This window comes from Coregonus clupeaformis, unplaced genomic scaffold (assembly GCF_020615455.1).
Source record: "Coregonus clupeaformis isolate EN_2021a unplaced genomic scaffold, ASM2061545v1 scaf1873, whole genome shotgun sequence".
NCBI lineage: Eukaryota > Metazoa > Chordata > Actinopteri > Salmoniformes > Salmonidae > Coregonus > Coregonus clupeaformis.
This window is the reverse complement of record NW_025535327.1, coordinates 72,501-95,632: the sequence shown is the minus strand read 5'-3', so window position 1 is coordinate 95,632 and position 23,132 is coordinate 72,501. Positions and strand designations below refer to the sequence as shown.

Sequence of the window (23,132 nt, the reverse complement as noted above, 5' to 3'; positions counted from 1 at the left end):
TATACCCACTGTATATTTGTATATCTGCCAATTCTCTTATAGCTCTGTGATCACGCTACCTAGTTGTATTACACTGAGTGTACAAAACATTAAGAACACCTGCTCTTTCCATGACATAGACTGACCAGGTGAATCCAGGTGGAAGCTATGATCCCTTATTGAGAATCACTTGTTAAATCCACTTCAATCAGTGTAGATGAAGGAGAGGAGACAGGTTAAAGAAGGATTTTTAAGCCTTGAGACAATTGAGACATGGATTGTGTATGTGTGCCGTTCAGAAGGTGAATGGGCAAGACAAAATATTGAAGTGCCTTTGAACGGGGTATGGTAGTAGGTGCCAGGCGCACCGGTTTGAGTGTGTCAAGAACTACAACGTTGATGGGTTTTTCGCGCTCAACAGTTTCCCGTGTGTATCAAGAATGGTCCACCACCCAAAGGACATCCAGCCAACTTGACACAACTGTGTGAAAAGCATTGGAGTCAACATGGGCCAGCATCCCTGTGGAACACTTTCGACACCTTGTAGAGTCCATGCCATGACAAATTGAGGCTCCTCCCCCTCTCTCTCTCCCTCCCTCCCTCGCTCCTTCTCTCCTCCCTCTCTCTCTGTCCCTCCCTCCCTCGCTCCTTCTCTCCTCCCCCTCTCTCTGTCCCTCCCCCCTCTCCTCTGTCAAGTTGCCTTGCCGATGATGAGGATACTCATGAGGAAGACCATGATGAAAAATATCCACATGAAGAACCGGTCCATCACCTTGGCAACCTTCTTCCACTCCGCCCCTTTAGCACAAGTCGCCCGTTGCTCCCGGAAACAGTTGGCGATATATTGGATGTTATACACCACCTAGAAGAGAGGGATGGGGAGGGAGAGAGAGAGAGAGAGAGAGAGAGAGAGAGAGAGATGAGGAGAGAGAGGAGAGGGAGGAGAGGGAGGGATGGGGAGGGAGGAGAGGGAGGGATGAGAAACAGTTAGAAATGTATTGGATGTTATACACCACCTAGAAGAGAGGGATGGGGAGGGGGAGAGAGAGGGGAGGGAGAGAGAGAGAGAGGGGAGGGAGACGGAGATAGGGAGAGAGATAGAGAGAGGGGAGGGAGATGGAGAGAGGGAGAGAGAGAGGGGAGGGAGACGGAGAGAGGGAGAGAGAGAGGGGGAGAGAGAGGGGAGGGAGACGGAGAGAGGGAGAGAGAGAGAGAGAGAGAGAGAGGAGGGAGATGGAGAGAGGGAGAGAGAGAGGGGGAGAGAGAGGGGAGGGAGACGGAGAGAGGGAGAGAGAGAGAGAGAGAGAGAGAGGGGAGGGAGATGGAGAGAGGGAGAGAGAGAGAGAGAGAGGGGAGGGAGATGGAGAGAGGGAGAGAGAGAGAGAGAGAGAGAGAGAGAGAGGGAGGGAGATGGAGTGAGGGAGACAGAGAGAGAGAGGGGAGGGAGAGAGAGAGAGAGGGGAGGGAGAGAGAGAGAGAGAGAGAGAGAGAGAGAGGGAGGGAGACAGAGAGAGAGGATGCACAACTTGGTCAACCTGACCGTGTGATCCAGGGGGCATTAGTCACCTGTTTGTGGTGTGGGTAGGAGCAGGAGCAGGCGCAGGCCGGGGCCGAGGCTGGGCTGAGGTGCTTCTCCTTGGGGTAAGGCAGCGGTTCCTTCAGCCCACCGTTCTGGAGGTTCCCTGGAGGGGGGGCCTGATAGTCCAGCTCCTCTCTCCCGATGTGGTGGTACCGTCTCTTGGACTCCCTCTTCTCCTCGCCCTCTTCCCCCTTGGAGGTCTGGCTCGGGTTGCTGTGGTGGTTCTGGTTACTATGGTTGCTGTAATGATTGTCGTGGTGACCGCCATTGGCGTAGCGATGGTTGTCGAGGTGATTTTGATGGGTGCTGTGGTGGATTTGGTTTTGGAGGTGCCCATTTCCATACTGGTACGGATTGAGGTGATGGTAGTCGTCTTGGCAACAGCTGTCATGGTAGAGGTCGTCATGGTAATGGTTCCGTGCCAGGGCGGAGTTGCCCGACATTGGTTCCTCGCTGTACAGAGGTGTTCTCTCACTCTCTGGTGTGGTGCAGTTCTCCCCCACCTCGTACACAAACAGGATCTTAGACATGTAGTCAATGATGAGCACCTGGGAACACACATACACACACAGTGACACAGAGCTCCAGAGGAACAGGCTTGGCCTACCTTGGCCCAGTGAGGAACAGGCTTAGTCTACCTTGGCCCAGTAGGGAACAGGCTTGGCCTACCTTGGCCCAGTGAGGAACAGGCTTAGTCTACCTTGGCCCAGTGAGGAACAGGCTTAGTCTACCTTGGCCCAGTGAGGAACAGGCTTAGTCTACCTTGGCCCAATGAGGAACAGGCTTAGTCTACCTTGGCCCAGTAGAGAACAGGCTTAGTTACCTTGGCCCAGTAGAGAACAGGCTTAGTTACCTTGGCCCAGTGAGGAACAGGCTTAGTCTACCTTGGCCCAGTAGGGAACAGGCTTGGACTACCTTGGCCCAGTGAGGAACAGGCTTAGTCTACCTTGGCCCAGTAGAGAACAGGCTTGGACTACCTTGGCCCAGTAGGGAACAGGCTTGGACTACCTTGGCCCAGTAGAGAACAGGCTTGGACTACCTTGGCCCAGTAGGGAACAGGCTTGGACTACCTTGGCCCAGTGAAGAACAGGCTTAGTTACCTTGGCCCAGTGAGGAACAGGCTTAGTCTACCTTGGCCCAGTGAGGAACAGGTTTGGCCTACCTTGGCCCAGTGAGGAACAGGCTTGGCCTACCTTGGCCCAGTGAGGAACAGGCTTAGTCTACCTTGGCCCAGTGAGGAACAGGTTTGGCCTACCTTGGCCCAGTGAGGAACAGGCTTGGCCTACCTTGGCCCAGTGAGGAACAGGCTTGGACTACCTTGGCCCAGTGAGGAACAGGTTTGGCCTACCTTGGCCCAGTGAGGAACAGGTTTGGCCTACCTTGGCCCAGTGAGGAACAGGCTTGGCCTCTGCTCCACAGAAATGGATGTTCATGATGAAGATGGTCAGAGATGTAGAGGCCGTGATCATCGTCATCGTCGCTATGTAGTACTTCCCTGGAACACACACACACACACACACACACACACGCCACACACACACACATACGCCACACACACCACACACGCCACACACACCAGCCACACACACACACACACACACACACACACACACACACACACACACACACACACACACACACACACACACACACACACACACACACACACACACACACACACACACACACACACACACACACACACACACACACACACACACACACACACACACACACACACACACACCACACGATGTGGTTAGTATATGTAGCGGGAACGGGCTACATTTATGAATACTGTCATACAGGGAAACACACCCCCCCTCCCACACCATGTAGGAGCATGTAGAGGAGAGGAGGTGTTACATGCACTTTTCATTCAGAAAGGATTCAGACATTTTGTTACGTTACAGCCTTATTCTAAAATTGATTAAATTGTTTTTTTTTCCCCCTCATCAATCTACACACAATACCCCATAATGACAAAGCAAAAACAGGTTTTTAGAAATGTATAAAAATAAATAATAAACTGAAATATAACGTTTACATAAGTATTCAGACCCTTTACTCAGTACTTTGTTGAAGCACCTTTGGCAGCAATTACAGCATCGAGTCTTCTTGTGTATGACGCAACAAGCTTGGCACACCTGTATTTGGGGAGTTTCTCCCATTCTTCTCTGCAGATCATATCAAGCTCTGTCAGGTTGGATGGGGAGCGTTGCTGCACAGCTATTTTCAGGTCTCTCCAGAGATGTTCGATTGGGTTCATGTCCGGGCTCTGGCTGGGCCACTCAAGGACATTCAGAGATTTGTCCTGAAGCCACTCCTGTGTTGTCTTGGCTGTGTGCTTAGGGTCGTTGTCCTGTTGGAAGGTGAACCTTCGCCCCAGTCTGAGGTCCTGAGCGCTCTGGAGCAGGTTTTCATCAAGGATCTCTCTGCACTTTGCTCCGTTCATCTTTGCCTCGATCCTGACTAGTCTCCCAGTCCCTGCCGCTGAAAAACATCCCCACAGCATGATGCTGCCACCACCATGCTTCACCGTAGGGATGGTGCCAGGTTTCCTCCAGACGTGACGCTTGGCATTCAGGCCAAAGTGTTCAATCTTCGTTTCATCAGACCAGAGAATCTTGTTTCTCATGGTGCCTTTAGGTGCCTTTTGGCAAACTCCAAGCGGGCTGTCATATGCCTTTTACTGAGGAGTGGCTTCCATCTGGCCACTCCATACCATAAAGGCCTGATTGGTGGAGTGCTGCAGAGATGGTTGTCCTTCTGGAAGGTTCTCCCATCTCCATAGAGGAACACTCAAGCTCTGTCAGTGACCATCGGGTACTTGGTCACCTCCCTGACCAAGGCCCTTCTCCCCCGATTGCTCAGTTTGGCCAGGAGGCCAGCTCTAGGAAAAGTCTTGGTGGTTCCAAACTTCTTCCATTTAAGCATGATGGAGGCCACTGTGTTCTTGGAGACCTTCAATGCTGCAGAAATGTTTTGGTACCCTTCCCCAGATCTGTGCCTCGACACAATCCTGTCTCTGAGCTCTACGGACAATTCCTTCAACCTCATGGCTTGGTTTTTGCTCTGACATGCACTGTCAACTGTGGGACCTTATATAGACAGGTGTGTGCCTTTCCAAATCATGTCCAATCAATTGAATTTACCACAGGTGGACTCCAATCAAGTTGTAGAAACATCTCAAGGATGATCAATGGAAACAGGATGCACCTGAGCTCAATTTCGAGTCTCATAGCAAAGAGTTTGAATACTTAGGAATTTCTGTTTTTTATAAATTTCGAAAAACCTGTTTTCGCTTTGTCATTATGGGGTATTATGCATAGATTGATGAGGGGAAAAAATGATTTTAGCCATTTTAGAATAAGGCTGTAAGCGAGGTGAAGGGGTCTGAATACTTTCCGAATGCACTGTATGAACCACAGGAGGCTGGTGAGGGGAGGACGGCTCATAATAAGGGCTGGAATGGATCAATGGAACGGCATCAACCACATGGAAACCAAATCAAATCAAATGGATTTATAAAGCCCTTTTCGCATCAGCAGATGTCACAAAGTGCTTATACAGAAACCCAGCCTAAAACCCCAAACAGCAAGCAATGCAGATGTAGAAGCACGGTGGCTAGGAAAAACTATCTAGAAAGGCAGGAACCTAGGAAGAAACCTAGAGAGGAACCAGGCTCAGAGGGGTGGCCAGTCCTCTTCTGGCTGTACTGGGTAGAGAGGAACCAGGCTCTGAGGGGTGGCCAGTCCTCTTCTGGCTGTACTGGGTAGAGAAGAACCAGGCTCTGAGGGGTGGCCAGTCCTCTTCTGGCTGTACTGGGTAGAGAGGAACCAGGCTCTGAGGGGTGACCAGTCCTCTACTGGCTGTACTGGGTAGAGAGGAACCAGGCTCTGAGGGGTGGCCAGTCCTCTTCTGGCTGTACTGGGTAGAGAGGAACCAGGCTCTGAGGGGTGGCCGGTCCTCTACTGGCTGTACTGGGTAGAGAGGAACCAGGCTCTGAGGGGTGGCCAGTCCTCTTCTGGCTGTACTGGGTAGAGAGGAACCAGGCTCTGAGGGGTGACCAGTCCTCTTCTGGCTGTACTGGGTAGAGAGGAACCAGGCTCTGAGGGGTGACCAGTCCTCTACTGGCTGTACTGGGTAGACCAGAGGAACCAGGCTCTGAGGGGTGGCCAGTCCTCTTCTGGCTATACTGGGTAGAGAGGAACCAGGCTCTGAGGGGTGGCCAGTCCTCTACTGGCTGTACTGGGTAGAGAGGAACCAGGCTCTGAGGGGTGGCCAGTCCTCTACTGGCTGTACTGGGTAGAGAGGAACCAGGCTCTGAGGGGTGGCCAGTCCTCTTCTGGCTGTACTGGGTAGAGAGGAACCAGGCTCTGAGGGGTGACCAGTCCTCTTCTGGCTGTACTGGGTAGAGAGGAACCAGGCTCTGAGGGGTGGCCAGTCCTCTACTGGCTGTACTGGGTAGAGAGGAACCAGGCTCTGAGGGGTGACCAGTCCTCTACTGGCTGTACTGGGTAGACCAGAGGAACCAGGCTCTGAGGGGTGGCCAGTCCACTACTGGCTGTACTGGGTAGAGAGGAACCAGGCTCTGAGGGGTGGCCAGTCCTCTACTGGCTGTACTGGGTAGAGAGGAACCAGGCTCTGAGGGGTGGCCGGTCCTCTACTGGCTGTACTGGGTAGAGAGGAACCAGGCTCTGAGGGGTGACCAGTCCTCTACTGGCTGTACTGGGTAGAGAGGAACCAGGCTCTGAGGGGTGGCCAGTCCTCTACTGGCTGTACTGGGTAGAGAGGAACCAGGCTCTGAGGGGTGGCCAGTCCTCTACTGGCTGTACTGCGTAGACCAGAGGAACCAGGCTCTGAGGGGTGGCCAGTCCTCTTCTGGCTGTACTGGGTAGAGAGGAACCAGGCTCTGAGGGGTGGCCAGTCCTCTACTGGCTGTACTGGGTAGAGAGGAACCAGGCTCTGAGGGGTGGCCAGTCCTCTACTGGCTGTACTGGGTAGAGAGGAACCAGGCTCTGAGGGGTGGCCAGTCCTCTACTGGCTGTACTGGGTAGAGAGGAACCAGGCTCTGAGGGGTGGCCAGTCCTCTTCTGGCTGTACTGGGTAGAGAGGAACCAGGCTCTGAGGGGTGACCAGTCCTCTTCTGGCTGTACTGGGTAGAGAGGAACCAGGCTCTGAGGGGTGGCCAGTCCTCTACTGGCTGTACTGGGTAGAGAGGAACCAGGCTCTGAGGGTGGCCAGTCCTCTACTGGCTGTACTGGGTAGAGAGGAACCAGGCTCTGAGGGGTGGCCAGTCCTCTACTGGCTGTACTGGGTAGAGAGGAACCAGGCTCTGAGGGGTGGCCAGTCCTCTACTGGCTGTACTGGGTAGAGAGGAACCAGGCTCTGAGGGGTGGCCAGTCCTCTACTGGCTGTACTGGGTAGAGAGGAACCAGGCTCTGAGGGGTGGCCCAGTCCTCTTCTGGCTGTAGTGGGAGGAGAGGAACCAGGCTCTGAGGGTGGCCAGTCCTCTACTGGCTGTACTGGAGAGAGGAACCAGGCTCTGAGGGGTGGCCAGTCCTCTACTGGCTGTACTGGGTAGAGAGGAACCAGGCTCTGAGGGGTGGCCAGTCCTCTTCTGGCTGTACTGGGTAGAGAGGAACCAGGCTCTGAGGGGTGGCCAGTCCTCTACTGGCTGTACTGGGTAGAGAGGAACCAGGCTCTGAGGGGTGGCCAGTCCTCTTCTGGCTGTACTGGGTAGAGAGGAACCAGGCTCTGAGGGGTGACCAGTCCTCTTCTGGCTGTACTGGGTAGAGAGGAACCAGGCTCTGAGGGGTGACCAGTCCTCTACTGGCTGTACTGGGTAGAGAGGAACCAGGCTCTGAGGGGTGGCCAGTCCTCTACTGGCTGTACTGGGTAGAGAGGAACCAGGCTCTGAGGGGTGGCCAGTCCTCTACTGGCTGTACTGGGTAGACCAGAGGAACCAGGCTCTGAGGGGTGGCCAGTCCTCTTCTGGCTGTACTGGGTAGAGAGGAACCAGGCTCTGAGGGGTGGCCAGTCCTCTACTGGCTGTACTGGGTAGACCAGAGGAACCAGGCTCTGAGGGGTGGCCAGTCCTCTTCTGGCTGTACTGCAGAGAGGAACCAGGCTCTGAGGGGTGGCCAGTCCTCTACTGGCTGTACTGGGTAGAGAGGAACCAGGCTCTGAGGGGTGGCCAGTCCTCTACTGGCTGTACTGGGTAGAGAGGAACCAGGCTCTGAGGGGTGGCCAGTCCTCTACTGGCTGTACTGGGTAGAGAGGAACCAGGCTCTGAGGGGTGGCCAGTCCTCTACTGGCTGTACTGGGTAGAGAGGAACCAGGCTCTGAGGGGTGACCAGTCCTCTTCTGGCTGTACTGGGTAGAGAGGAACCAGGCTCTGAGGGGTGGCCAGTCCTCTACTGGCTGTACTGGGTAGAGAGGAACCAGGCTCTGAGGGGTGGCCAGTCCTCTACTGGCTGTACTGGGTAGACGAGGAACCAGGCTCTGAGGGGTGGCCAGTCCTCTACTGGCTGTACTGCAGAGAGGAACCAGGCTCTGAGGGGTGGCCAGTCCTCTACTGGCTGTACTGGGTAGAGAGGAACCAGGCTCTGAGGGGTGGCCAGTCCTCTACTGGCTGTACTGGGTAGAGAGGAACCAGGCTCTGAGGGGTGACCAGTCCTCTACTGGCTGTACTGGGTAGAGAGGAACCAGGCTCTGAGGGGTGGCCAGTCCTCTACTGGCTGTACTGGGTAGAGAGGAACCAGGCTCTGAGGGGTGGCCAGTCCTCTACTGGCTGTACTGGGTAGACCAGAGGAACCAGGCTCTGAGGGGTGGCCAGTCCTCTTCTGGCTGTACTGGGTAGAGAGGAACCAGGCTCTGAGGGGTGGCCAGTCCTCTACTGGCTGTACTGGGTAGACCAGAGGAACCAGGCTCTGAGGGGTGGCCAGTCCTCTTCTGGCTGTACTGGGTAGAGAGGAACCAGGCTCTGAGGGGGTGGCCAGTCCTCTACTGGCTGTACTGGGTAGAGAGGAACCAGGCTCTGAGGGGTGGCCAGTCCTCTACTGGCTGTACTGGGTAGAGAGGAACCAGGCTCTGAGGGGTGGCCAGTCCTCTACTGGCTGTACTGGGTAGAGAGGAACCAGGCTCTGAGGGGTGGCCAGTCCTCTTCTGGCTGTACTGGGTAGAGAGGAACCAGGCTCTGAGGGGTGACCAGTCCTCTTCTGGCTGTACTGGAGAGAGGAACCAGGCTCTGAGGGGTGGCCAGTCCTCTACTGGCTGTACTGGGTAGAGAGGAACCAGGCTCTGAGGGGTGACCAGTCCTCTACTGGCTGTACTGGGTAGACGAGAGGAACCAGGCTCTGAGGGGTGGCCAGTCCTCTACTGGCTGTACTGGGTAGAGAGGAACCAGGCTCTGAGGGGTGGCCAGTCCTCTACTGGCTGTACTGGGTAGAGAGGAACCAGGCTCTGAGGGGTGGCCAGTCCTCTACTGGCTGTACTGGGTAGAGAGGAACCAGGCTCTGAGGGGTGGCCAGTCCTCTACTGGCTGTACTGGGTAGAGAGGAACCAGGCTCTGAGGGGTGGCCAGTCCTCTACTGGCTGTACTGCGTAGACCAGAGGAACCAGGCTCTGAGGGGTGGCCAGTCCTCTACTGGCTGTACTGGGTAGACCAGAGGAACCAGGCTCTGAGGGGTGGCCAGTCCTCTACTGGCTGTACTGGGTAGAGAGGAACCAGGCTCTGAGGGGTGGCCAGTCCTCTTCTGGCTGTACTGGGTAGAGAGGAACCAGGCTCTGAGGGGTGGCCAGTCCTCTTCTGGCTGTACCGGGTGGAGATTATAACAGTACATGGCCATTAAGGCCAGATCGTTCTTCAAGATGTTGAAACGTTCAAACGGTTTGATTTGATTTGACATGGAAACATCCATGTGTTCTTACCCTTGCTTTAATAGCGTTCCAGACATTACTATGAGCCGTCCTCCCCAATTAAGGTGCCATCGGACGCCTGCGATATGCATACTGTCACACACAGACACACACCTCTCACCTATATAGGGAACACTCTCTGAGGGAGGCATCACCTATATAGGGAACACTCTCTGAGGGAGGCATCACCTATATAGGGAACACTCTCTGGGGGAGGCATCACCTATATAGGGAACACTCTCTGGGGGAGGCATCACCTATATAGGGAACACTCTCCTGGGAGGGAGGCATCACCTATATAGGGAACACTCTCTGAGTGAGGCATCACCTATATAGGGAACACTCTCTGAGGGAGGCATCACCTATATAGGGAACACTCTCTGAGGGAGGCATCACCTATATAGGGAACACTCTCTGAGGGAGGCATCACCTATATAGGGAACACTCTCTGAGGGAGGCATCACCTATATAGGGAACACTCTCTGAGGGAGGCATCACCTATATAGGGAACACTCTCTGAGGGAGGCATCACACTATCACCTATGTAGGGAACACTCTCTGAGGGAGGCATCACCTATATAGGGAACACTCTCTGAGGGAGACATCACCTATATAGGGAACACTCTCTGAGGGAGACATCACCTATATGGGAACACTCTCTGAGGGAGGCATCACCTATAGCTCAACACTCTCTGAGGGAGGCATCACCTATATAGGGAACACTCTCTCTGAGGGAGGCATCACCATATAGGGAACACTCAGGGAGCACCATACTCTCTGAGGGAGGCATCACCTATATAGGGAACACTCTCTGAGGGAGGCATCACCTATATAGGGAACACTCTCTGAGGGAGGGCATCACCTATATAGGGAACACTCTCTGAGGGAGAGCATCACCTATATAGGGAACACTCTCTGAGGGAGACATCACCTATATAGGGAACACTCTCTGAGGGAGGCATCACCTATAGGGAACACTCTCGAGGGAGGCATCACACTATTAGGGAACACTCTCTGAGGGAGGCATCACCTATATAGGGAACACTCTCTGAGGGAGACATCACCTATATAGGGAACACTCTGAGGGAGACATCACCTATATAGGGAACACTCTCTGAGGGAGGCATCACCTATATAGGGAACACTCTCTGAGGGAGGCATCACACTATCACCTATATAGGGAACACTCTCTGAGGGAGGCATCACCTATATAGGGAACACTCTCTGAGGGAGGCATCACCTATATAGGGAACACTCTCTGAGGGAGACATCACCTATATAGGGAACACTCTCTGAGGGAGTGCATCACCTATAGGGAACACTCTCTGAGGGAGGCATCACCTATATAGGAACACTCTCTGAGGGAGGCATCACCTATATAGGAACACTCTCTGAGGAGGCATCACCTATATAGGGAACACTCTCTGAGGGAGACATCACCCATAGGGAACACTCTCTGAGGAGACATCACCTATATAGGGAACACTCTCTGAGGAGGCATCACCTATATAGGGAACACTCTCTGAGGGAGGCATCACCTATATAGGAACACTCTCTGAGGGAGGCATCACCTATATAGGGAACACTCTCTGAGGGAGGCATCACCTATATAGGAACACTCTCTGAGGGAGGCATCACCTATATAGGGAACACTCTCTGAGGGAGGCATCACCTATATAGGAACACTCTCTGAGGGAGACATCACCTATGGAAACACTCTGAGTGGCATCACCTATATAGGGAACACTCTCTGAGGGAGGCATCACCTATATAGGGAACACTCTCTGAGGGAGGCATCACCTATATAGGAACACTCTCTGAGGGAGGCATCACCTATATAGGGAACACTCTCTGAGGGAGACATCACCTATATAGGGAACACTCTCTGAGGGAGGCATCACCTATAGGGAACACTCTCTGAGGAGGCATCACCTATATAGGAAACTCTCTGGGGAGGCATCACCTATATAGGGAACACTCTCTGAGGGAGGGCACTCCCATATAGGGAACACACTCTGAGGGAGGCATCACCCTATAGGAACACTCTCTGAGGAGCACTAATATGGGAACACTCTCTGAGGGAGACATCACCTATATAGGGAACACTCTCGAGGGAGAGCATCACCTATATAGGGAACACTCTCTGAGGAGGCATCACCATATAGGGAACACTCTCTTGAGGGAATCACCCTGTAGGGAACACTCTCAGAGGGAGGCATCACCTATATAGGGAACACTCTCTGAGGGAGACATCACCTATATAGAGAACACTCTCTGAGGGAGCATCACCTATATAGGGAACACTCTCTGAGGAGGCATCACCTATATAGGGAACACTCTCTGAGGGAGACATCACCTATATAGGGAACACTCTCTGAGGGAGGCATCACCTATATAGGGAACACTCTCTGAGGGAGACATCACCTATATAGGGAACACTCTCTGAGGGAGACATCACCTATATAGGGAACACTCTCTGAGGGAGGCATCACCTATATAGGGAACACTCTCTGAGGGAGGCATCACCTATATAGGGAACACTCTCTGAGGGAGGCATCACCTATATAGGGAACACTCTCTGAGGGAGGCATCACCTATATAGGGAACACTCTCTGAGGGAGACATCACCTATATGGGAACACTCTCTGAGGGAGGCATCACCTATATAGGGAACACTCTCTGAGGGAGGCATCACCATATAGGGAACACTCTCTGAGGGAGACATCACCTATATAGGGAACACTCTCTGAGGGAGGCATCACCTATATAGGGAACACTCTCTGAGGGGAGCATCACCTATATAGGGAACACTCTCTGAGGGAGACATCACCTATATAGGAACACTCTCTGAGGGAGGCATCACCTATATAGGGAACACTCTGAGGGAGGCATCACCTATATAGGAACACTCTCTGAGGGGAGGCATCACCTATATAGGGAACACTCTGAGGGAGGCATCACCTATATAGGGAACACTCTCTGAGATGACACCACCTATATAGGGAACACTCTCGGGGAGGCATCACCTATATAGGGAACACTCTCTGAGGGAGGGCATCACCTATTAGGGAACACTCTCTGAGGGAGGCATCACCTATATAGGGAACACTCTGGGAGGAGACATCACCTATATAGGGAACACTCTCTGAGGGAGGCATCACCTATATAGGGAACACTCTCTGAGGGAGGCATCACCTATATAGGAACACTCTCTGAGGGAGGCATCACCTATATAGGGAACACTCTCAGGGGAGGCATCACCTATGAGGAAGGAGAACACTAGGGAGACACTCTGAGGGAGACATCAGCCTATATAAGGGAACACTCTCTGAGGGAGGCATCACCTATATTAGGAACACTCTCTGAGGGAGACATCACCTATATAGGGAACACTCTCTGAGGGAGGCATCACCTATATAGGGAACACTCTCTGAGGGAGGCATCACCTATATAGGGAACACTCTCTGAGGGAGACATCACCTATATAGGAACACTCTCTGAGGGAGGCATCACCTATAGGGAACACTCTCTGAGGGAGGCATCACCTATATAGGGAACACTCTGAGGGAGACATCACATATATAGGGAACACTCTATGAGGGAGGCATCACCTATATATGGAACACTCTCTGAGGGAGGCATCACCTATATAGGGAACACTCTCTGAGGGAGGCATCACCTATATAGGGAACACTCTCGGAGGGAGGCATCACCTATATAGGGAACACTCTCTGAGGGAGGCATCACCTATAAAGGGAACACTCTCTGAGGGAGGCATCACCTATAAAGGGAACACTCTCTGAGGGAGGCATCACCTATAAAGGGAACACTCTCTGAGGGAGGCATCACCTATATAGGGAACACTCTCTGAGGGAGGCATCACCTATATAGGGAACACTCTCTGAGGGAGGCATCACCTATATAGGGAACACTCTCTGAGGGAGGCATCACCTATATAGGGAACACTCTCTGAGGGAGGCATCACCTATATAGGGAACACTCTCTGAGGGAGGCATCATACTATCACCTATATAGGGAACACTCTCTGAGGGAGGCATGCTCTCTGCCACCATCAGTTGGAAGACAGTGAGGGCCAGTAGAACCGTCACCCCCAGAGAAACCTTCTCTCCTGAGTCAGCGGGCAGGTAGAAACCCAGGGGGGCTGGAACAACAAAATAAACAACAGCAATAAATAATACAAACAACAACAATAATAAACAATACAATAAACCACAAACCCAGCGGGGCTAGAACAGTACAGACATCAGTCACCACAGAATCTTGCAGCTCCTCTCAGCTGTATACATTAATGTACCATAGAGATAGAGGGGGTTATCGCCTGCTTTAGCACCATGAATATACCATAGAGATAGATAGAGGGGGTTATCGCCTGCTTTAGCACCATGAATGTACCATAGAGATAGATAGAGGGGGTTATCGCCTGCTTTACCACAATGAATATACCATAGAGATAGATAGAGGGGGTTATCGCCTGCTTTAGCACAATGAATGTACCATAGAGATAGATAGAGGGGGTTATCGCCTGCTTTAGCACAATGAATGTACCATAGAGATAGATAGAGGGGGTTATCGCCTGCTTTAGCCCCATGAATGTACCATAGAGATGGATAGAGGGTCTTATCGCCCCAAAGCCTGCTTTAGCCCCATGAATGTACCATAGAGATGGATAGAGGGGTCTATCGCCCCAAAGCCTGCTTTAGCACCATGAATGTAACATAGAGATAGATAGAGGGGTCTATCGCCCCAAAGCCTGCATTAGCACCATATTATAGTAGTCAAGCAATTGGCTAATGATCAGAGCACTGTCTTCTACAAATGGAGTTTTCTGTCGATTTAGTAGCATGGCTTTTAATGTATATCTCGCCATCTAGTGGCCACAGTAAGTGACTGCTACTGCTACTAATACTAGTACCACCACCAATACACACCAAAACAACGACTACTACTACTACTACTACTGCTACTACCACTACTACTACTACCACTACTACTACTACTACTACCACTAATACTACTACTACTACTACTGCTACTACTACTACTACTACTACTACTGCTACTACTACTACCACTACTACCACTACTAACAATATTAATAATACTAACACTAATAATATAACAATAATAACAATAAGAAACCATAACAATAATAATAATAATAATAACAATAATAATAACAAAAATAAAATAACTATAATAATAACTATAATAACTATAATAACATTAGAAATAATAGCAACAATAGCAATTATGATAATAAAAATAATAATAATAACAATAATAATAACATAATAACTATATTACTACGAATAATAATAATAACAATAATAATAATAACAATAATAATAAACAATAATTGTAATAATAACAACAGTAATAATAATAATATTAATAACAACAATAATAATAAACAATAATAGTAATAATAACAACAATAATAATAATATGAATAAACAACAATGATAATAACAACAATAATAATAGTACCTAGGAAGGAGATGAGGAAGCAGGGCAGTAGCAGATTGAAGATGTAGAAGAGAGATCGTCTCTTCAGATGGAGGGTGTAGGTGATGTCAGGATAGGGGTCCGAGCAGCAGCCGTACATGATGACGTTCCGTTACCGCCGGCATTCCGTGACACTCCCACTCCACGTTCTCCACAAAGTCTGACAGGTCCCCACTGTCCATCCCCATGGCTATGTCCACCTGGAGACACACACAGGGTACACACACTGTCCATCCCCCCATGGCTATGTCCACCTGGAGACACACACAGGGTACACACACTGTCCATCCCCCATGGCTATGTCCACCTGGAGACACACACAGGGTACACACACTGTCCATCCCCCCATGGCTATGTCCACCTGGAGACACACACAGGGTACACACACTGTCCATCCCCCATGGCTATGTCCACCTGGAGACACACACAGGGTACACACACTGTCCATCCCACATGGCTATGTCCACCTGGAGACACACACAGGGTACACACACTGTCCATCCCCCATGGCTATGTCCACCTGGAGACACACACAGGGTACACACACTGTCCATCCCACATGGCTATGTCCACCTGGAGACACACACAGGGGTACACACACTGTCCATCCCCCATGGCTATGTCCACCTGGAGACACACACAGGGTACACACACTGTCCATCCCACATGGCTATGTCCACCTGGAGACACACACAGGGTACACACACTGTCCATCCCCCATGGCTATGTCCACCTGGAGACACACACAGGGTACACACACTGTCCATCCCACATGGCTATGTCCACCTGGAGACACACACAGGGTACACACACTGTCCATCCCCCATGGCTATGTCCACCTGGAGACACACACAGGGTACACACACTGTCCATCCCCCATGGCTATGTCCACCTGGAGACACACACAGGGGTACACACACTGTCCATCCCCATGGCTATGTCCACCTGGAGACACACACAGGGTACACACACTGTCCATCCCCCATGGCTATGTCCACCTGGAGACACACACAGGGTACACACACTGTCCATCCCCCATGGCTATGTCCACCTGGAGACACACACAGGGTACACACACTGTCCATCCCCCCATGGCTATGTCCACCTGGAGACACACACAGGGTACACACACTGTCCATCCCCCATGGCTATGTCCACCTGGAGACACACACAGGGTACACACACTGTCCATCCCCCATGGCTATGTCCACCTGGAGACACACACAGGGTACACACACTGTCCATCCCCATGGCTATGTCCACCTGGAGACACACACAGGGTACACACACTGTCCATCCCCCATGGCTATGTCCACCTGGAGACACACACAGGGTACACACACTGTCCATCCCCATGGCTATGTCCACCTGGAGACACACACAGGGTACACACACTGTCCATCGCCATGGCTATGTCCACCTGGAGACACACACAGGGTACACACACTGTCCATCCCCCATGGCTATGTCCACCTGGAGACACACACAGGGTACACACACTGTCCATCCTCCATGGCTATGTCCACCTGGAGACACACACAGGGTACACACACTGTCCATCCCCCATGGCTATGTCCACCTGGAGACACACACAGGGTACACACACTGTCCATCCCCCATGGCTATGTCCACCTGGAGACACACACAGGGTACACACACTGTCCATCCCCCATGGCTATGTCCACCTGGAGACACACACAGGGTACACACACTGTCCATCCCCCATGGCTATGTCCACCTGGAGACACACACAGGGTACACACACTGTCCATCCCCCATGGCTATGTCCACCTGGAGACACACACAGGGTACACACACTTACACACAGTATACACACACACACATACAGTATACACACACACACACACACTGTATACACACACACACACACACACACACACACTGTATACACACACACACACACAGTACACACACTTACACACAGTATACACACACACACATACACACACACACACACACAGTACACATTCTGGATGATAACGGGGTGAACAGGCAGTGGCTCGGGTGGTTGTTGTCCTTGATTATCTTTTTGGCCTCTCTGTGACATCGGGTGCTGTAGATGTCCTGGAGGGCGGGTAGTTTGCCCCCGGTGATGCGTTGGGCAGACCGCACCACCCTCTGGAGAGTCCTGCGGTTGCGGGCGGTGCAGTTGCCGTACCAGGCGGTGATACAGCCCGACAGGATGCTCTCAATGGTGCATCTGTAAAGGTTTGTGAGGGTTGTAGGTGCCAAGCCGAATTTCTTCAGCCTCCTGAGGTTGAAGAGGCACTGTTGCACCTTCTTCACCACACTGTCTGTGTGGGTGGACCATTTCAGATTGTCAGTGATGTGTACGCAGAGGAACTTGAAGCTTTCCACCTTCTCCACTGCGGTCCCGTCGATGTGGATGGGGGCGTGCTCCCTCTGCTGTTTCCTGAAGTCCACGATCAGCTCCTTCATTTTGTTGACGTTGAGTGAGAGGTTATTTTCCTGGCACCACTCCGCCAGGGCCCTCACCTCCTCCCTGTAGGCGGTCTCGTCATTGTTGGTAATCAGGCCTACTACTATTGTGTCGTCTGCAAACTTGATGATTGAGTTGGAGGCGTGCTTGGCCACGCAGTCAGGGGTGAACAGGGAGTACAGGAGGGGGCTGAGCACGCACCCTTGTGGGGCCCCTGTGTTGAGGATCAGCGAAGTGGAGGTGTTGTTTCCTACCTTCACCACCTGGGGGCGGCCCGTCAGGAAGTCCAGGACACAGTTGCACAGGGCGGGGTTCAGACCCAGGGCCTCGAGCTTGATGATGAGCTTGGAGGGTACTATGGTGTTGAATGCTGAGCTATAGTCAATGAACAGCATTCTTAAATAGGTATTCCTCTTGTCCAGATGGGATAGGGCAGTGTGCAGTGCGATGGCGATTGCATCGTCTGTGGATCTATTGGGGCGGTAAGCAAATTGAAGTGGGTCTAGGGTGTCAGGTAAGGTAGAGGTGATACGATCCTTAACTAGCCTCTCAAAGCACTTCATGATAACAGAAGTGAGTGCTACGGGGCGATAGTCATTCAGTTCAGTTACCTTTGCTTTCTTGGGTACAGGAACAATGGTGAACATCTTGAAGCAAGTGGGGACAGCAGACTGGGATAGAGGGAGATTGAATATGTCCGTAAACACTCCAGCCAGCTGGTCTGCACATGCTCTGCTCCAGCGTTGCTAAAGTCTGTTCCAGTGTTGCTAAAGTCTGTTCCAGTGCTGCTAAAGTGTGTTCCAGTGTTGCTAAAGTCTGTTCCAGTGTTGCTAAAGTATGTTCCAGTGTTGCTAAAGTCTGTTCCAGTGCTGCTAAAGTGTGTTCCAGTGTTGCTAAAGTCTGTTCCAGTGTTGCTAAAGTCTGCTCCAGTGTTGCTAAAGTCTGTTCCAGTGCTGCTAAAGTGTGTTCCAGTGTTGCTAAAGTCTGTTCCAGTGTTGCTAAAGTCTGTTCCAGTGTTGCTAAAGTCTGTTCCAGTGCTGCTAAAGTCTGTTCCAGTGTTGCTAAAGTCTGTTCCAGCGATTCTAAAGTCTGTTCCAGTGTTGCTAAAGTCTGTTCCAGTGTTGCTAAAGTCTGTTCCAGCGTTGCTAAAGTCTGTTCCAGTGTTGCTAAAGTCTGTTCCAGTGCTGCTAAAGTCTGTTCCAGTGCTGCTAAACAGTCTGTTCCAGTGCTGCTAAAGTCTGTTCCAGTGTTGCTAAAGTCTGTTCCAGTGTTGCTAATTTCTGTTCCAGTGTTGCTAAAGTCTGCTCCAGTGTTGCTAAAGTCTGTTCCAGCGATGCTAAAGTCTGTTCCAGCATTGCTAAAGTCTGGCTCCAGTGTTGCTAAAGTCTGTTCCAGCATTACTAAAGTCTGCTCCAGTGTTGCTAAAGTCTGCTCCAGTGTTGCTAAAGTCTGTTCCAGCGATGCTAAAGTCTGTTCCAGTGTTGCTAAAGTCTGTTCCAGTGTTGCTAAAGTCTGTTCCAGTGTTGCTAAAGTCTGTTCCAGTGCTGCTAAAGTCTGTTCCAGTGTTGCTAAAGTCTGTTCCAGCGATTCTAAAGTCTGTTCCAGTGTTGCTAAAGTCTGTTCCAGTGTTGCTAAAGTCTGTTCCAGCGTTGCTAAAGTCTGTTCCAGTGTTGCTAAAGTCTGTTCCAGTGCTGCTAAAGTCTGTTCCAGTGCTGCTAAAGTCTGTTCCAGTGTTGCTAAAGTCTGTTCCAGTGCTGCTAAAGTCTGTTCCAGTGTTGCTAAAGTCTGTTCCAGTGTTGCTAATTTCTGTTCCAGTGTTGCTAAAGTCTGCTCCAGTGTTGCTAAAGTCTGTTCCAGCGATGCTAAAGTCTGTTCCAGCATTGCTAAAGTCTGGCTCCAGTGTTGCTAAAGTCTGTTCCAGCATTACTAAAGTCTGCTCCAGTGTTGCTAAAGTCTGCTCCAGTGTTGCTAAAGTCTGTTCCAGCGATGCTAAAGTCTGTTCCAGTGTTGCTAAAGTCTGTTCCAGTGTTGCTAAAGTCTGTTCCAGTGCTGCTAAAGTCTGTTCCAGTGTTGCTAATTTCTATTCCAGTGTTGCTAATTTCTGTTCCAGTGCTGCTAAAGTCTGTTCCAGTGTTGCTAATTTCTGTTCCAGTGTTGCTAATTTCTGTTCCAGCTGCAATCTTTCCGTTTTTAAGAAACTTAGCAACATGTGTGTATTATACCATACATGTATACCTATATATATATACACACACATATATACATACATACATACATACATAGCTCTGTCGTAGCCGGCCGCGACCGGGAGACCCATGGGGCGGCGCGCACAATGGCCCAGCGTCGGCCAAAGGTAGGGGAGGGAATGGCCGGCAGGGGATGTAGCTCAGTTGGTAGAGCATGGCGTTTGCAACGCCAGGGTTGTGGGTTCGATAAAAAAATAATGTATGCACTAACTGTAAGTCGCTCTGGATAAGAGCGTCTGCTAAATGACTAAAATGTAAATGTAAATGTACATACATACATACATACATACATACATACATACAGTGGGGAGAACAAGTATTTGATACACTGCCGATTTTGCAGGTTTTCCTACTTACAAAGCATGTAGAGGTCTGTAATTTTTATCATAGGTACACTTCAACTGTGAGAGATGGAATCTAAAACAAAAATCCAGAAAATCACATTGTATGATTTTTAAGTAATTAATTTGCATTACATAAGTATTTGATACATCAGAAAAGCAGAACTTAATATTTGGTACAGAAACCTTTGTTTGCAATTACAGAGATCATACGTTTCCTGTAGGTCTTGACCAGGTTTGCACACACTGCAGCAGGGATTTTGGCCCACTCCTCCATACAGACCTTCTCCAGATCCTTCAGGTTTCGGGCTGTCGCTGGGCAATACGGACTTTCAGCTCCCTCCAAAGATTTTCTATTGGGTTCAGGTCTGGAGACTGGCTAGGCCACTCCAGGACCTTGAGATGCTTCTTACGGAGCCACTCCTTAGTTGCCCTGGCTGTGTGTTTCGGGTCGTTGTCATGCTGGAAGACCCACCGTCATCTTGAACTTCTCACCAAGCTGTTTGCCTATTGTCCTGTAGCCCAACCCAGCCTTGTGCAGGTCTACAATTTTATCCCTGATGTCCTTACACAGCTCTCTGGTCTTGGCCATTGTGGAGAGGTTGGAATCTGTTTGATTGAGTGTGTGGACAGGTGTCTTTTATACAGGTAACGAGTTCAAACAGGTGCAGTTAATACAGGTAATGAGTGGAGAACAGGAGGGCTTCTTAAAGAAAAACTAACAGGTCTGTGAGAGCCGGAATTCTTACTGGTTGGTAGGTGATCAAATACTTATGTCATGCAATAAATTGCAAATTAATTACTTAAAAATCATACAATGTGATTTTCTGGATTTTTGTTTTAGATTCCGTCTCTCACAGTTGAAGTGTACCTATGATAAAAAATTACAGACCTCTACATGCTTTGTAAGTAGGAAAACCTGCAAAATCGGCAGTGTATCAAATACTTGTTCTCCCCACTGTACATATATATACACATACATACATACATACATATATACATATATATACACATACACACACTACCGGTCAAAACTTTTAGAACACCTACTCATTCCAGGGTTTTTCTTTATTTTCTACATTGTAGAATAATAGTGAAGACATCAAAACTTTGAAATAACACATATGGAATCATGTAGTAACCAAAAGTGTTAAACAAATCAAAATATATATTTTATATTTAAGATTCTTCAAATAGCCACCCTTTGCCTTGATGACAGCTTTGCACACTCTTGGCATTCTCTCAACAAGCTTCATGAGGTAGTCACCTGGAATGCATTTCAATTAACAGGTATGCCTTGTTAAAAGTTAATTTGTGGAATTTATTTCCTTCTTAATGCGTTTGAGACAATCAGTTGTGTTGTGACAAGGTAGGGGGTATATACAGAAGATAGCCCTATTTGGTAAAAGACCAAGTCCATATTATGGCAAGAACAGCTCAAATAAGCAAAGAGAAATGACAGTCCATCATTACTTTAAGACATGAAGGTCAGTCAATACAGAACATTTCAAGAATGTTTCTTCAAGTGCAGTCGCAAAAACCGTCAAGCGCTATGATGAAACTGGCTCTCATGAGGACCACCACAGGAATGGAAGACCCAGAGTTACCTCTGCTGCAGAGGATAATTTCATTAGAGTTACCAGCCTCAGAAATTGCAGCCCAAATAAATGCTTCACAGAGTTCAAGTAACAGACACATCTCAACATCAACTGTTCAGAGGAGACTGTGTGAATCAGGCCTTCATGGTCGAATTGCTGCAAAGAAACCACTACTAAAGGACACCAATAAGAAGAAGAGACTTGCTTGGGCCAAGAAACACGAGCAATGGACATTAGACCGGTGGAAATGTGTCCTTTGGTCTTGAGTCCAAATTGGTGATTTTTGGTTCCAACCGCCGTGTCCTTGTGAGACGCGGTGTGGGTGAACGGATGATCTCCGCATGTGTATTTCCCACCGTAAAGCATGGAGGAAGAGGTGTTATGGTGTGGGGGAGCTTTGCTGGTGACACTGTCTGTGATTATTTAGAATTCAAGGGACACTTAACCAGCATGGCTACCACAGCATTCTGCAGCAATACGCCATCCCATCTGGTTTGGGCTTAGTGGAACTATCATTTGTTTTTCAACAGGACAATGACCCAACACACCTCCAGGCTGTGTAAGGCCTATTTTACCAAGAAGGAGAGTGATGGAGCGTTGCATCAGGTGACCTGGCCTCCACAATCCCCCGACCTCAACCCAATTGAGATGGTTTGGGATGAGTCGGACCGCAGAGTGAAGGAAAAGCAGCCAACAAGTGCTCAGCATATGTGGGAACTCCTTCAAGAAAGTTGGAAAAGCATTCCAGGTGAAGCTGGTTGAGAGAATGCCAAGAGTGTGCAAAGCTGTCATCAAGGCAAAGGGTGGCTATTTGAAGAATCTTAAATATAAAATATATTTTGATTTGTTTAACACTTTTTTTGGTTACTACATGATTCCATATGTGTTATTTCATAGTTTTGATGTCTTCACTATTATTCTACAATGTAAAAAAATAGTAAAAAATAAAGAAAAACCCTTGAATGAGTAGGTGTTCTAAAACCTTTGACAGGTAGTGTGTATATATATATTTATAGTGCGTATATGCATGTGTAAATGTCTCTTTATGTGTGTGTGTGTGTGTGTGTGTGTGTGTGTGTGTGTGTGTGTGTGTGTGTGTGTGTGTGTGTGTGTGTGTGTGTGTGTGTGTGTGTATACCTCTGTGCGTACCTGGTTGCCGTTGTATGTCCATGACCCAAAGGTGAGGTTACACCACTGCCAGTCGAAGGGAAAGTAGGAGACGTCCACAACACAGGAGCTCTTAGTGATGGCAGGCATGTCCCAGGTTATCTCTCCATTATAACGTAACACCACGTTGGTCTCCGCTGGACCAGATGCCTCCTCATCAGCCCTACACACAGAGACACACAGAGACACACACAGAGACACAGAGAGACACGCACAGAGACACAGAGAGACACGCACAGAGATACAGAGAGACACACACAGAGACACGCAGACACGCACAAAGACACAGAGAGACACACAGAGAGACACAGA

General features: G+C 50.0%; 1 protein-coding gene across 1 annotated transcript in view; it reads right to left on the bottom strand.

The window, feature by feature from the left end:
• Positions 1–670: 670 nt before the first annotated feature.
• The window catches only part of LOC121562440 (neuronal acetylcholine receptor subunit alpha-9-I-like), a 31,130-nt gene continuing 8,668 nt past the window's right edge, over positions 671–23,132 (bottom strand). The window contains 7 exon segments of the mRNA XM_041874709.2: positions 671–841; positions 1,546–2,106; positions 2,938–3,053; positions 13,509–13,643; positions 14,990–15,119; positions 15,121–15,207; positions 22,803–22,983. Of these exon segments, the coding sequence (XP_041730643.2) occupies positions 671–841; positions 1,546–2,106; positions 2,938–3,053; positions 13,509–13,643; positions 14,990–15,119; positions 15,121–15,207; positions 22,803–22,983 (1,381 nt within the window).